The sequence below is a fragment of the Ovis canadensis genome, chromosome 7 (assembly GCF_042477335.2).
Source record: "Ovis canadensis isolate MfBH-ARS-UI-01 breed Bighorn chromosome 7, ARS-UI_OviCan_v2, whole genome shotgun sequence".
In the NCBI taxonomy this organism is placed as follows: domain Eukaryota; kingdom Metazoa; phylum Chordata; class Mammalia; order Artiodactyla; family Bovidae; genus Ovis; species Ovis canadensis.
This window is the reverse complement of record NC_091251.1, coordinates 27,497,978-27,515,056: the sequence shown is the minus strand read 5'-3', so window position 1 is coordinate 27,515,056 and position 17,079 is coordinate 27,497,978. Positions and strand designations below refer to the sequence as shown.

At 37.3% G+C, this 17,079-nt stretch overlaps 1 protein-coding gene across 2 annotated transcripts in view; it reads right to left on the bottom strand.

Moving 5' to 3' along the window:
- Positions 1 to 2,323: 2,323 nt before the first annotated feature.
- Positions 2,324 to 17,079, bottom strand: part of PIAS1 (protein inhibitor of activated STAT 1) — a 128,723-nt gene continuing 113,967 nt past the window's right edge. For both annotated transcript variants that reach the window (XM_069595478.1, XM_069595479.1), the window contains exons 9-14: positions 16,789 to 16,949; positions 14,948 to 15,078; positions 14,068 to 14,248; positions 8,966 to 9,108; positions 6,964 to 7,001; positions 2,324 to 6,343 (exon numbers count right to left, since the gene is read on the bottom strand). In XM_069595478.1, coding sequence (XP_069451579.1) covers positions 6,050 to 6,343; positions 6,964 to 7,001; positions 8,966 to 9,108; positions 14,068 to 14,248; positions 14,948 to 15,078; positions 16,789 to 16,949 — 948 coding nt within the window. In that variant the 3' untranslated portion in view covers positions 2,324 to 6,049. The remainder of the gene's footprint in view (positions 6,344 to 6,963; positions 7,002 to 8,965; positions 9,109 to 14,067; positions 14,249 to 14,947; positions 15,079 to 16,788; positions 16,950 to 17,079) is intronic.

Genomic DNA, 17,079 nt, shown 5'->3' with positions numbered 1-17,079 from the left:
CCATTAGTCTAGCCCTTTATAGCCTGTGGTTTAGAGATGGGCCAGGGGTCTAGTCCCAACACTGCCATTTCCCAGCCAGATGATTCTGGGCAAATCATTTCACCCCTCAAAGTGAGGGATCCTCACTAAAGTGGATTCTTGCTTCTTACCTCACAGAGCCTATTGAGAATGGGCTCTGCTTTCGCAAACTGTAGGACACTATGTAATCCTGGGTTGCCATGATTGTGCTTTTCCTAAAAAGGGCAATTTACAGGAAGACCAATATTCTGTATCTGGGTGCTGGAACCATCTTCCACATTTTCAAGATAAAGCTAGCTGGGAAACAGCAACAAGCAAAGAGCTCAAACAAACTATGGCAACATTTCTTGCAGCACCATGGGGTCATGTGTAAATTCTCATTCCCAGTGCATACTAATGTAGTCCTGGATATTCATTCATAAGCAGAGTATACAACAGGTTGGAACAAGGCAGCATCAGCCAAATGTTGGGAAGAAGGACCTGACTACAGCCGACCAAAGGGGACCGGGTGTGACAAGCTGCATTCACTGCAGCCTTGCAGACCCCGAGAAGACTCATGGTGGTGCTTCTCTCAGCATTTTGAGTTCTTCCCTGGCCCATTATCAGAGGGGTTCATGGGACTAGGATGGGTTTGCTTAAGTGGGTCAGACTGATGGCTTCAACCCGTTTCCTCAGGACTAGAGGCAAGTAGTAAGGGGATGGAACAGACCACAGCCATGACACAGCAGGAGCCCTGCAAAACTGTTCCAGGGGTACTGGTCCTGCCAGGAGCTTTTCTAGCGCAAGTGGCTTTTTAAGTTAGTTATGAGTCAGCACAGTCCAAAAAAGGGCTGGAGTCACACATCAGCATGTTGAGAGGGGAGCCAGGCAGAACTCAAAGTACAGAGATTTTCATCCTTATATGTATCAAAATTGTGCTCTCTGGGCTGTGGCTTTTGCTAATAGTGCCTTAGTGGCTAACGCAAAAGAAAACCAAATTAAGAGGGAGGTGTGTCTCTGGGGAGATTTACACAGGACACAAGTTTGAGGGCGAGGCACAAGGGAAATTTCAGGGGACAAAGCAGTCACAGTCAGTGTAACACTCTCAGTAAGGATGTGTGGCTTCAGACCAAATGGAGGTCCTGAGAGAGAGTCACTTTTGTTTTCCCAACAGTGTTTAACTGCCCATTAAGTGATCAGGAATGCCTAGGAGCTGGAGAGAAGGGTTATGTGGGGGCAGGCAGTTATGTGCCCCCCACCCACCCACCCTAAACACCAAGTAGGTGAACTTGTGATTGTCTAGCTGGGGATCTCAGGCTCATACAGTACAAGGGCAGATCCAGGTTTTGTGAGATCTGAGGGTTATACGATTCGGCAGCCTTCCAGAATAATACAAGAGAAGTACAGAATTACTAAGGGCTGCTCCCAGGACCCTGGAAGAGGCCAGAGCAAATGAGGGGCTCTTGTGCTTAAACTTCATTACCTTCATGGTAAATTCATCTGAGGCTGGTTAGATGCTGGCACACCATGGAGAACTGCTATATTTCACTTTCAGGCAAGGCTCAAGGGTCAAGCTCCACATCAACTGTTAACCCCTCATGGACATGAGGAAGTCAGTCTTGCATAGCCAACCTGGAATGCCAAGGATTAGACAGTAGATACCTGGGATTTAGATGGACAGGAAAAGGAAGTTCTGGGCTATAATAGTAAATGAGGGTCCAGTCCCTCAAAGCTTGGCCTTTATACGCTACTGGGTGGTACTCATATGGCTTCCAGGCAAGTTTTATGAATCTCATTTGTCTAACAGGAATCTGAAGTATAACTTGCCAAAGACACCTAAGTGGTATGTACTGGCCATTAGAACCTGGGGCTCATGTCCACTGACTCTGTGTTCTAAGGGTGTTCAGTGGGTAGGATACCAAGATCCTGGGATGTGTTCTAATTTAAAAATATATCCCAGATAAGGCTCTGACAAGGACCCCATGCCTGGGTTTCATGCTCATTCCTAACACTGGTTTACCTAGTGCCTAGTATGATTTGCAAAAAGGCCACAGTGCTCTTAACAGTCAAATTGAAAATTAATTAAACAGATTTAAAACTAAACCAATGCTGTGGTTCACTACAAAGCTAGCCATGTTTCACTAAGAAAGGGGAATGACAGCTGTATATTCATGACTTACCTCAAAGCATGTTGCAAGAGAATAAACTACTTGTCATGCTTTGAAATCTCTGCATCAAAGGGGCTCTGGAAGCACAAAGCATTGTCACTTTTTCTCACAGGGACTGTCCCCTCGTATACCCAGCAGTGTACTTTACAGAAGACAAATTAACTGAAGGTTTTTCTTTTATTACATCTAAAGAGCTCTACATAAACAGGTAACATTCAATAGGTAAACAATTTTTTTTTCCAATGCATGTAATAAATATTTTCACTTGGTACTTTTATACAAACTGACATTGGTCTACTATACATTTTTAAAAGCCATTTTACTGGTTTGGCATGCGGTATGGAAATTCTAAGAGAGAAAGTTTTAAGGCAATGAATCACAGATTTAAGTTCATGGAATTTATGGTAACTTTTATATCTGTTTATATACATTTTTCCCCTTTGTTAATTAAACAGTTAACAGCAGCACACTCTGGAACCACCAGCTAGTCTCCCTCCCTCTTTCTGAAATCTAAGCTTTGTGTTTTCTTTTAATTAAAAAAACAGAATCCAACATGTATTGAAAAAACAAAATTCTTACTAACATCTTACTAAAATAATTTCAAATGTGCTTTAAAGTCCTAAAGATCTTGAAGTGTTTTATGTGTTTTAAATTGTTTAAAAACAATGTTCTTTCTACAATTAGTAATTTAAAATTGGGATATATTTCCATTCAGTTTCAGACATTTGACTCAAAGAAATATCTGCCAAGAAATCACATTTCTCAGAAGCTTAAGTATATCTTTTCTAAGTCAGTAATAGAGAATTGTGATAATGTCTAAATTAACAGTAGAAAAATTTTAATGCTCAAAATAAATTAGTCAACCAAGCGTGGCATGGTTAAGGTCCAGATAGTTTTAAAAACGTGTTCAGTAATGCCCACAAAGTAATTAAAAGCCACTTCAACCCTGCTAGTCAAACAGCTATTATACTAAAGGTGTGTGTGCGTATACACACACACCCACAGTTCTGTACAGAAACACAAACATATGCACACCTATTATGAGTGACCAAGGCAAGGGGGATGGTGGTAGCTCGACTAAAGATTCTGAGAATCGTCATTTGTCCACAGACAGCATGTCAGTGTTAGCACTATGCCAGGGTAGGGGGTCGGGGGCGGGGCGCGTGGTAGTGATAGTTGGCTAGGGAAAAAAGAAACAACTGTGCTTTAAAAAAAAACAAAACTTAGAAGATAAAGATGCAGTGCATTACTCCACTAATAATTACTATGGATCATAAAAGTCTGATTGATTAACATCGGCCATGAGACCAACAGAGTAATAGCTACTACTACTGCAACATTTGAGAAAGTTAACAACTGAAGGGAACAAACTGCTTAGAGTGGAATGAACTAAAATAAAAAGACAACTGAACGGTTAGTTGCTCCTGTGGAGACGACCAAAGCTACTAGACAGACATTTATTTCTCCCTGTTACCTGTTCTTCCCTTAGACTGGTATAACGCAAGACACTGAGGGAAAATAACTCTCTCCAAAACTGGGCTGAAGAAAGTAGAGGGACGGGTTTTCAACTGGATCATTCAAACAGTTCGTAATTCAGCATCATACACAAAGTTATTGATCAGAATTCTGAGACCACTAACAACGACAAAAAAAGAAAAAAACAAAACTATTCATTTTATCTTAGGTAGCTGAATTAATAGAAACATTTCCTATTACAATGTGAAATAAGAAGCAACTCCCTACAATTTAAGTAATTTCTATCCCAATCTGAATTAGACACAAATTATAATACTATTAGATATTAGCCTAAGTTAACATGGCAATGAGAGTTCTAAAGTGTTTACTCACCATAACACCAGATTCGTTTAAAAACTTAACTATTTCCTGTTTTAACTGACAATGAATTTTTTTATTGCAAGTTGTTTAGTGACTATAACTCAGCCATGTATGTGTGGAATACACATGCGTAGGGAAGACTATATAACTCACTTGTTACTCACACACACTTGTCTATAAATACATATATACACACACACATATACATATCAATACCAACTTGTTTTTCAAAATTCAAGTCAACAATTTGGTGGCAGAGAGATGCTGTAAAAACAGGTATTTTTAGATGCCACACAGTCATGTGAGCCATTAATTTTATCATACAATTGAAGACATAGCCATCTTGAATTCTAACTGGATTAAAGTAGGTCAATTTGTTACCACTGCAAGGTTTAAAATATGACAATTTTATACACAAAGGTGGTCCTTCATCAACTCTGAGAACAACTCTGAGAATATTAACAGTTGTGATATAAAAATCCAGTTTGGAAAACTGGTAATCATTATGCCCCTTCGTTATCTTTTCTGTTAAACCTGCTAAACCTTTCAATCAGATAAAAAATATTTTTGACACCTTCAGATATTACCTGAAGAACGTTACTACCTTCTCTGACGAGGATTTTGGAACACAAGTAGAATCACTTTTTCCTTCCCTCCAACCCTCACTCATTTCCTGAAAAACAGTTTTCAATATATTTACATGTTCCATTATTAGTAAGGATAGATCAGACTGATCCATGAATTCTTGAAAAAATCTGACTTTCCTATGTCATGCTTGTATTTAAAAAGTGAAGAAAAAAAATAAACAAGATTACTAGGCTAAAATTAAGTACAGTTAGAACCAGAGAATGAAAATGAATAAGGATTAAGCCCATTTTGAATTTCAATTATTTATCAGATGATAGATTTCTACAGACGGACATGTATGGTGCACTCTATTTTCTGAAGAGAATTTACTTTTAAGGATAATTGACTGTCTGTCTTTCTTTTTTGAGGTGATGTAGCCTTACCTCTGTCAGCTGCACATGATACCGAACAGGGATTTCTGTGCTATTTTTACTTCCTACTTTGGTATGACGATCTTACAGGAAAATTTGTTACCCTGTGGCCAAAATAGCAGGTGTTCACACACTTGGTTTAAATACATAATACTGGCAATCCAAATTTAGAATAAAGAACTAGACTAAGCCTACTCCTTACCCAGACAGCTTTACTCCAATCTCTGAAACATATTCTCAGGGGGCATCTAGCAATTAAGAGAGAATATGTGATGGAGAACATGCAATTGGGACAGTTGATAAAGACGCTCATATGTGAATTCAAGACCTTCAAAGCACTTTGAAAGAAGCAGGCAACTGGTTTATCAACTGAATGCAAACTCGGGAGAAGGAACAGTAACGACAGAAAAATACACACAGACACACACACTGAACACACACACCTACAAGCTATGTCCTGAAAATACACAGGGAATGCAGAGCGACAGATGAGATTTATAACTTAAGGCTGAATAAAATATGCACACAAAGAGAATCCAAGTCTGTCATTTTTAGAAAATGGAAATTAAAACTATCCCCCCCCGGCCCCCTCCCCACAACAAAGAAAAGCCCACAATTTAAAACTTCATACATGCAATTCCTTTTCTGTTATTGCAAATAAAATAATGCCATTGAACTAAAATAAAACCAAAACCATAGGACAAACGATGAAAAAAAATCTTCAGAATCCAGAAAAAATGAACCGAAGGTGGTTTGTGGGTACTTGGTTTTGTTTTTTTTTTCTTTTTTTTCTTTTCTTTCCTTTTTTTTTTTTTTTTAATAAGTGTTTTTTTTCAGACAGGCAGTCTTAGATTTATATACAAAAGTAAAACTGAAAATATAGTTTTGTTCTCTGTACATTTCTTTTAATTTTTTCCCTAAAAAAAGGAAAAAAAAACACGCTTGTGTACTTTTCTAAACAGAATAAGGTAAAACATAGCACAAAGTTCTCTTCTTTCTGCCAAGTTCCTTTAATCTGGGGTGGGGATGGGAGCAGCAGGGGCGTGGGGATCAGTCCAATGAAATAATGTCTGGTATGATGCCAAAGATGGCTGCTGTGTCCGTGCTGCTCCTATTTGCGACAGTGTGGCCATGGCTCTCCCTTAGGCTGTTGGAGGATACAAGGCTGCTGTTACTGCCACTACTGCTTCCGTTGGTGGTTGGCAGAGAAGTACTGCCTCCTGCACTTAACTGATCGAGAAACATCTGTGAGGAGGCATACGGAAAAAACCGAGACGAGTGTAAGAGGTCTTGATCATCTGAAACTGCTGCTGCTGCAGCAGCAAGGAGGGAGGTGTTATAATGCTAGGGAGGAGGAAAAAAAGACAGAAAATAAAGTTAATTATTGTCATAAATTAATAAACTCTCTTCTCTCAGCAGAACAAAGTCCTAAATTTAACATATTCTAAGTACCTGGTGTTTCTGAAATATTCAGTAAAACATTTTGCAAAATCAAATGGTGTTATATAATGATCACATCATTGACCTTTTTAATTTTAATTTTTATTAGCATATCACTGAGGCATTTTTGTATCTGAAACTGGGGACGGGGGTCAAAATATTGGTTTTTGTTTTAATCTGTACTGCAAGCAATTCTCATAATGCTATTCTTGAAGAGGCATATGAAGGAAAGACGACAGACTACGTCCCCTCCAGGAGATATCTGGCTAAGAAATTTGTCATTCAATATGACCCACTGCCTGTTTCTTTATAAAAAGCACTGGGAAACAGACACTGTACTTAATATATTCAGGCACAGTTGAAAGAAAGGGACTTTTATTTAAATTTTTAAAACCTTAAGAATAATGAGTATAACAACTCTGAATTTTCTAAGGGAATTTATGCTCTTTCTCTTAGCTACATATTATACTTTTAAGCATTTTCATGTAGAATTAAAAGATCAATTTTTTTTTCATATAACATACCTGATTGTCTCCTGATAAGAAAGGAAAGAAATCTAACCCTGCAGAAGAAAAAATTATTTTAGTTGGGGGGGGAAAAAAAAAGAGCCTCCCAAATGCCCCAACACTACAAAAATAAAGACAATATCTTAAAAGCGAATTCTAAATTCATTTAGCATTTTATTTAAACATGAAGAGTTGAGCTGAATATTTTAGATCTCCCCCATCTCTAGATTATAAAGCCTGGAGTCCAAGTTTCAGCAATGGTGTGCACTCCCGGTGATGCCATCTATGGGACTTGGGCCACTGCTGCCCCATTCAGATCCAAACACCAACCCCTTAAACTGACTGAGCACTTTGCACCAAATGCTCTCACTGGCTCCCATGAAGTTACCTTTCAATCTAACCTACTCCACACAAGGACCTCACGAGGTATGCAGTTCTATTCGGTCTCATTTTGCGGATGAGAAAGTTTGAAGTTAAAAGACGTTAAGCAAGTTGGAAGACAGATTGGCTTCCTCAGATTCCTTCACTTCCCACTGTCTGTACTGGATTCTAACTCAGAGACTAGTGACACAAGAGGGGAAGAGACCCGAGGGAGTGTCTCGCTGGCGTGGAGGACCAGCTCTCATCCCTGGCTGCAGGGAAGTCACTGTAAGCTGGCCCCTTCCAATTCACATTCTGGTCCATACTGCCCAGTGTGTAATGTGATGAAGAGCAAATAAACCAATGTGAATAAAATCCCTCAGTATGACATCTAAACTTGAAGAAAAGTACAACACACAGATGTAGATAAAAATATGACAATACAAATACTTTGGGGATACCTCCAAAGTATGGCAGGTATCCCACTCCATTATTCTTGCCTGGAAAATCCCATGGACAGAGGAGCCTGGCAGGCTATATAGTCCATGGGGTCACAAAAGTCTAAACTACCACCACTACCACTAACTACACTAGAACAGATTATACCATAAGGATCTAAAAATGTATAGAACATTGGTTCTTGACAGTGAGTTTGGCAATGGGCAGTGAGAAACAGGGTTACACTGACTAATAGAGTAGCTACTAACCACCTAATGTGGCTATTTAATTTACTAAGATTAAATAAAATGAAAAACTCAGTTCTTTAGTCACACTAGCCACATTTATATGCTCAGTAACCACATGTAGCTCAGTAGCTACTGTACTGGCCAGATTACATTCCCCTAGTTGCAGAAAGTTCTATTGGACAGAGCTGAAACACGGTTTTCACAATATTCACTAAGAATTCACTCAAATATCTCAGCTCCCAAGAATCCTTGCCAGTGACCCTGAATTTTACTGTAGAGAAGGGATGGAGAGAAACTTCCACTCTGTGTTTTTGTATTATATTTTCTACAATGAGAAAATATGGCTTTCTGTAATTTAAAAAATGTTCTTAGATTATATGGCTAATATACAAAATTATTAAATTGCAAAGATACATGACAACAGTAATTCTTTTTGATAATATAAATGACTATTATGAACTCAAAATACATTGTAGAAATGATTATAATGACATTTCAAATTACTTTCAAAAAGAAGAAACCGGGTTCACCAGAACAAAAATTAAAACTTTCCAATGTTTCAATTCTGCATTGTCTAAAAGATAATACATCATAGCTACCCACAATGTGTGCTGCCTTATAACCAGATTCGGGGAACAAAAATAATTTTCATTAATATAAAAATTCAAAGCAACATAAGCAACATCCTGGAAACCATTCAAAAGCCAATTGCCGACTACTTTGAAGTACAAAAAACCCAGAGATCATTTCTTTATTTTTACCACTGGTAGTGAAACACTGGCTATTGATGAAGGTACTAATAGGAAACGGAGTCAGTATTTATTTACGTCCGAAGTATATATTTCTCCCACCTTCCTAGATTCCAACCTCCTCTATCCCTGATCTTTCAATCTTTCTTAAACTTACCCAGAAGAAGACTGTATAGATCAAAGGCATTTATAATGCTATATGGCAACACAGAATGGGTAACTCACCCTGTAAGTCATAAGGCATGGGTGTCATGTGGAAAGGATGTCTGTAGTCTTGGATGAGGGATGTGTTAATATAGCTTGTGTCTACAGCAGGGAGGCTTGGGGTACGGGACACTGGAGATGCTTGATGTGGAAGACTCAGTATGCTAGAAGAAAAAAAGGTTTGCAAAATTTTCATGAGTCAGCTGAACTTAAGTTTAATAAAAGGGCAGAATCTCACAATGAGTCCCAGTTTTTGTGCTGAAAATAAAAACAAAAGCAAAACAATATATAATTTAGACTACCATGATTATTAGGAAATAATTTGTATACTTAATAGCAGCTTTCAGAGGCTATAAGGAAAAGAGATGGATGCAATGGTATCCAACATTCATAAATCACATGTTGTCTTCGGAACACCATCTACACTCTTAGAATGCAGGCCGAAGGCATAGTTGAGCCACTTCAATGAAATCTAAGTGAAAAGTATAGCAGACAAAATTCTAAAACCTTTAAAAAGTAAGTACTAGGGTGTTGGCAAGTAAAAGAATAGGTAAATCCTTGCAAAGAAAACACATCTAACAAGACTAGGGGAATGAAGCAATCTGAGCAGTGAAGAGTTAACAGCTGGCCCTCAGACTTGTAAGATTTATGAGAATAAAAACTAGGTACTGTTTATCTTGGAATACCTAATGCCCAGCACAGTCATGAGGAATGCTGTTTGCATAAAAGGTCTGCTGAATGAACGAAGGCAGCAAGACAAGCAGTAGAGATCCTCCAAAATGAACAGGTGATGGAGCGTTTTTAAAGGGAGGACAGTAGAAATGGAAAAAGAAAAAAGAACAAAGAGGGATTAGGGGAGAATAGAGGGAAATGTTTAAGTAGCTGAGTAGTTAAGTACTTTTTTACCAAAAATTAATGAAAAGCAAAAAGGGGGATGTAATAAAGGAAAAAGAAAAGGGAGAATTAAAATGATTTTGAAAAGAAAAAGGATTCTCATAGTCCTGTGTGAAATCATAAGGGCCATATGCTATCCCAAACATATAAGAGGCCATCAGATATGTTATAGAAAACAGAGAGACAGACAGAGGCTGTCTTTTGCATTTAAAAGTTCATGTAAAGTGCTGGGGGTATGGAGATGCAATTTCAATGGTAGAGAGTATCTCTAACGATGCCAAGCAAGGCTGGATTTCCAGGAACAGCATTCTAGTTATGATGCGCTACCTTGTTTTTATGAATGGGATATGAAGTATAAAATACACTCTCATCCATCTCATAAAATTGTTTTGTCTAATGGAAACTTAATTAAACTTCTTACATCTACAGAAAGTACCATTTTCCATTAGCTATTTCCTCTGACAATACTCCAGGGATTATAAAGGATTACAAGAGAGACAAAAGCAGTTGAAACGCTAGTCTTTGAAAAACATCTTGGTATACCAAAGAGCAAAGGAAATTTCTGGAGGAATACTAAACACTCAGTGGCTGAAGACGGCAAAATATTTTACATTTACTAATGTTTGCCTCTTTCTACTTCCTGGCTGGCTCTTTTTCTTCCAATTTTGTGACTGTATTCTAAAATGATTTCCACCTTCACACTGCACAATAACATACCCAATATGCTGGGTTTAGGTTTCTATTTATAGGCTAGTCATTACTGAAAAATGGGCACTGGTATTGAATATGGTGTTATCCTACTAAAAAAAAAATCATAAGCTTTCAGGTAGCTTGTTTTTAAATCTGAAAATAGAGAAAGGTTTGGCATTTGCAAATACTCTATCTGGGTTCAATTAGTCACTGGGAAGCTCAAGAAGTAGTTAATGCATCTAATGTAATTTCCCAAACATAATAAACAAGCTATTTTTGGAGAAACAGCACAGCAAATATTCAAAGAAGAAATATTAGATTTCTAAACACTCAAAAAACATTTCCTTTAAGGAAAAATGTTTACCTATATATGACTACTATCAATATCCTTAAGAGTAGAACTTATGTATATATAATGATGCACTTAATTCATGAAATATTTATACATCCAGATTTATGAAATAAATTTTAATAGTGCTAAAATGGCATTTAAAGTAATAAAATAATAACGTGTTTTTGGTCATACTGGAGGGCTATGGTCCATGCAGTCTCAAAGAGTCGGGTATGACTGAGCAACTAAGCACATGTTAAATATAATATAGTCACACCTTTTAAAAATATGTATTTGAGTATAAATTAGCCCACTAGGCTCCTGTGTCCATGGAATTCTCCAGGCAAGAATACTGGAGTAAGCTGCCATTCCCTTCTCCAGGGGATCTTCCTGATCGAGGGATTGAACCCTGGTCTCCTGCACTGCAGGCATCTGAGCCACCAGGGAAGCCCCGTAAGTATATATATTAAATATAAAATCTAAAATAAAATCTTAGAATAAAAATTCGATATTTGTTCTAACTATGCTGCTTTCGATAATCTGACTCCCCACAACACTCCCAGATTTTAAAAAGAAGCTGGTGTAATAACAAGGTCAGGCTTGTTGGCTAACAGCTGTCAAGGTAGGCTGCATCAATGGTGAATGTTTACAAAGTAGAATATAAAGTAGAATTAGTGTTTAAATACCCATTTCATTTAGAATAATGATACTGCTTTTAATATCTTTATTCCCACCAGTATGACGAGATAAGCTACTCTAGAGTGAAACATCAACCTGTGTAACATGTTTAGCTGTATTATAAAGATTCCTGAAATAGCCAAAGTCCTTTAACAAGAGAGGAGCTACATTTATCACAACTGTACTCTTTTAATGTTGAAATTTCAACTTTCCTGTAACTACAAATATACTCAAATAGAAGATCTTTTCATTTCATGAAACAATATCAAGCCTGAAAATAATCTGACTGCAAGCATCAAAGTACCTGTTCTTGGTCTGGTGTTAACTTTCCCTCTTAAACCTTGAAATCTGTATCAACGCTTTCTGCAGACTTTTCTCCTCTCACTTAAATTCTTCCTTCAGGCACTAGTGTGTTGGAATATTTTCTAAATAGCTCCTATTCAATTACATCAGGCCACATAACTCTCCTGATATATACCTAAAAGGGGTCACATCTATTTCTAGATTTACCTTTTGTGTGCTACAACTGTGCCTCAGCAACACAAGACGTCCTTTGCTGAGATTCTCCGAAGTGTCTCAAGAGACCAACAGTCTGTTTAAGAGTATGGCTATAGAGTCCGCTACTTATTTTACCATCCTCTTCAAAATGTTAAACTCTTTAAGGGTGGGACTGTACTAACTCACTGTATTACCATTTATGTTTAGCACAGGGTGTTTTACATAACGCAGATAACGTTTCATGAAGTGAACTGAGGCATAACCAAGGGACATTATTATTGACGTGAGACTAATGGGAAGTATGGGAAATGAGCCTGCAAAATAGAAAGCACTGTGTACTGCAGCGTAAGTCTTGGACCACTTTCATTGCCAGTCTTGCACATCCTGAGGCAGGTTTAAAGCATTTACCTGGTATTTCTCTGCTTTTTGCTTAACACACTCAACTTAGGGTTAATTTCACAGCATACACTTTCTAGTTTGAATAAATATTTAAAATCGTATGACCAGCATTAGGATCGCCTGAGAACTCATTAGGGCTCAGACGGTAAAAAAAAAAATCTGCCTGCAATGTAGGAGACCCAAGATCAATCCCAAACATTTTCTGTTCCTATTCCTGAATCAGACATGGAGGTACAGGAGAACAGTGTGTTTTAATAAGCCCTTCAGGTGATTCCGATGCATATTCAAGTTTGAGAAACACTGTACTAGAACCATCTTTTGGTATGATGAATATCATATCCAAGTGACCCCTTTAATGCATTATTCCAGCCCCTTAAGAAAAGCAAGAGTTCCAGAAAAACATCTGTTTCTGCTTTATTGACTATGCCAAAGCCTTTGACTGTGTGGATCACAATAAACTGTGGGAAATTCTGAGAGAGATGGGAATACCAGACCACCTGACCTGCCTCTTGAGAAACCTATATGCAGGTCAGGAAGCAACAGTTAGAACTGGACATGGAACAACAGACTGGTTCCAAATAGGAAAAGGAGTACGTCAAGGCTGTATATTGTTGCTCTACTTATTTAGCTTATATGCAGAGTACATCATAAGAAACGCTGGGCTGGAGGAAGCACAAGCTGCAATTAAGATTGCCGGGAGAAATATCAATAACCTCAGATATGCAGATGACACCACCCTTATGGCAGAAAGTGAAGAAAAACTAAAGAGCCTCTTGATGAAAGTGGAAGAGGAGAGTGAAAAAGTTGGCTTAAAGCTCAACATTCAGAAAACTAAGATCATGGCATCTGGTCCCATCACTTCATGGGAAATAGATGGGCAAACAGTGGAAACAGTGGCTATTTTTTTGGGCTCCAAAATCACTGCAGATGGTGATTGCAGCCATGAAATTAAAAGACACTTACTCCTTGGAAGGAAAGTTATGACCAACCTAGACAGCATATTAAAAAACAGAGACATTACTTTGTCAACAAAAGTCCATCTAGTCAAGGCTATGGTTTTTCCAGTGGTCACGTATGGATGTGAGAGTTGAACTATAAAGAAAGCTGAGCGCGGAAGAATTGATGCTTTTGAACGGTGGTGTTGGAGAACTTGAGAGTCCCCTGGACTGCAAAGAGATCCAACCAGTCCATCCTAAAGGAGATCAGTCCTGGGTCTTCATTGGTAGGACTGATGTTGAGGCTAAAACTCCAATATTTTGGCCACCTGATGCAAAGAGCTGACTCATTGGAAAAGACCCCGATGCTGGGAAAGATTCAGGGCAGGAGAAGGGGATGACAGAGGATGAGATGGTTAGATGGCATCACTGACTCAATGGACATGGGTTTGAGTGGACTCCGGGAGTTGGTGATGGACAGGGAGGCCTGGCGTGCTGCAGTTCATGGGGTCACAAAGAGTCGGACATGACTTAGCAATTGAACTGAACTGAAGAAATAAATACACTGAGAACAATCCAACTCATTCTCTGTACTGTTTACAATCATGCATAACCATTTTATTTGGCAGATCTTTTAATCCTATTTTCAAAATTAACTGTCACAATGACTTTTTTTATAAAAAGATCTCAGCACTTACCCTTTATTATTTAGTGGCGATGTTGGAGATAGGGAAGGACAGGTTCTCTTGGCAGATGGCTCTTCCTCTTCTTCATCTGATGAACTGTCTATAGTTAGATCAATCACCTCTACTTTCTTACTTTTATTTGAGGACTGGTGATGAGAAGCCACTTGGTGCTCTAATGTGGAGCTTAAGCATCCTAGGAGGGAATAATTGAAACACAAGGCAAAAAAAAGGCCTGTGATATCTCTTATTTTTCCTCAGCCTATGGATTAGTCTATCAGTTATAGTTTAGACTTTACCAGTTATATTGCTGGGGCCTAAGAAGAAAAAAGCAATAGTGGCTCTGTTCCTCTAAGCTCAAGACTACTAGTATAGATTGTCAAGGATTTTTTTTTAAACAATTCTGAGTTAGAAGAATCAAAATGTTACATCCGCCTCACAATAAAAACAGTCTGAGAGCAAATTCACATATTACACATTTACCTGTACATTACCTGATACACAGAGAAATGTTATGGGAACACTTTCGCTTCCTTACAGCAAAAATATACTAGAAGCTAGAGAAAAATGCAAATGAAAAAAGAACATTCACTAACCTATATCAAGTCTGTTAAAAATTTAAAAGGATACCATTTCAAAAGCATGACTTTACAAAAAAAAAGCTTATTAAGTTATGTTACTCTGAAACCTCATACACAAAAATATAAAACCTTGCAAAAGGTGAATTTAAAAAGAGCTTCACTACTTCTGAACATTTAATCAATAATTTAATAAGAGTTACTGTGCTATCCATAAATTACTGAATATTCTTTAAAAAAGTTGAGTTTTAATATTGAAAACCAGGCTTTAAAAGAGCAAGGAGACTGTACCATCCTTTTGGAAAACTAACACTCACCATCAACTCCATTGTAAGAGGCAGAAACTTCCTGTACTTCCTTTTTTGATCTCATAGGTGCCCAAGAGCCGTCCTCCTTAAACTGTATTTCATCACAATCTGTACAGTACTTTAGGATTTCCATAAACAAGCTATAAAAAACAATTTGTCCTTTGAATATCACATTCTAAATTAAGACCTATTAGAATTACTGTTCAAAAACATTCAGACCTATTTTTTGTACAAGTATATAAATAAGAAAGTACAAGGTATTATTTGTTCTTAAAATCTAGGGCTAAATAGGAAAATAGTTACTTATTATTATGGTAGGTTTATGCAAGAAAATATTACATAACTGAAAAATGAGGTTTCCAGAGATTTAAAAAAAAGTAACATGGGGGGGTGTATGTTCACAGCAAGTGGGAAGAGGACAAAGAAAGAAAACTCTGTATTTCAAAGACAAAATTCTGTGTGTGAGTGGTATATAAATAGTGGTTATCTCTGAGAGGTAACATGGAAGATATTTATTCTTTTTCTTTAAACTTTTCATCATAATCCAAATTGCCTACAATAAGCACATCTTATTCGATAACTGTAGAAATACATGTAAAAATATGTACTGAAAGATAGAACTCCTTGATAAATACCATGCAGATACTAAAAAACGAGATTTGCCAAAATGTGTAACATGAATGATCAAATTCTTAGGTTATGTTAAACGAAACCAAAGGATAAAAAAATACTGATATTATATAATCACAATTATGGGAAAATAAAAATCAGAAAATAATACATCTTTTTATTTTCCTGCGCTTTCCAATTTTTCTTTAGGAGTGTGTATGTGTGGATATTATAATAAGAAAGAAAAATCCCAATTGATGGGAGCATCTAAAGTTATGTAATATATAGAGTTGGTAAAATATTATTCAATTTATTAGTGATCACTGACATCTCTGAAAAATTAAACATAAAACATTTAAGTTACACATTTACTCTCCCTCATATGATGGGTTTGGCATCTTTCAAGCTCTGGGTTACACCTGTATTGCTAAATGTATTCCATTCCTTATGTTATACCTTCTGGCTCCTTTGTTTCCTCAAATACTATAGATAAGATACATTAAGCATTTTGCTAGAGCGCACAGGAAATGTCAAGAATATATTTTTTTCTTTTCACAATTTATTTTTGTTCAGAGGGAAAAAGGGAAAAAAATGGAGGCTAGAGAATAGGAGAAAATTTAAAAAGACATTTGAAGATGTGTGGAAGGACAGATAAAACACTGGAATGTCAGGAAAAAAAGAAATAACTGTTGTGATGCTGTAGATGGAGAAGAAAGACAAAGACAAGTATTTTAGGGGAAACAGAAATAAAGACAGCTGCTATTCAGTGTGTTGATCACTTTTAGGAGCCCACACAGCAGGGAGTAGACCCATATAGCAAATGAAGCACCAGAAAATCTTCAAAAACAGCCCAACTTCTGGTCAGCTGAGGTGAACCAGAGTTTCACAATTCTTTCATTCTTCCCCTAGAAAGGTCTGCACGTCTAGGGACAGATGGATTCATGTTAGGAAAAGATGTAAGCTATACCCTGCTCAGAACCACCGGTCCTTTAAAATGGTAAATGTCAGGAGGCACTGACAGTGAGGCATGTATCTTTAAAAGAAGAAGACATAGTTAAAAAGGGAAAATAGTCACAATATTAATTTCTTAGAAAAAATATAATTTCTACAGTCATGAATATCCTACACATATATAACTCAGAAACCACTATCTATAGAATTTTAATCCCAAACCTGATAGGTAACAAAACTTTAATAGATGGTTACTATGAAGTACAAGGAAAAACTTTAAAGTGACATACCCATCAATAATAAGGTGTTCATATGGGGCCTTCTTATCACAGACAGGACAAACCCAAGTTGGTTTTTTCTCATTCATCTGAATATAAAGAGTTGCATCAAAACACTGCAGATGAGAACATGTAAGGGCCCGACATGGAATTGTCAGCCGCATTTTCCCAAGCTTTAACAGAGGGAGACAAAAGTTAAATATTAGACAACCGTTGTTGAAAGTCTTTCCTGAAACACAATGTGCATGTATTCTGATTTAAAGCATATTGTGTCTACTTTCAACACACTTCCTGTGAAACACC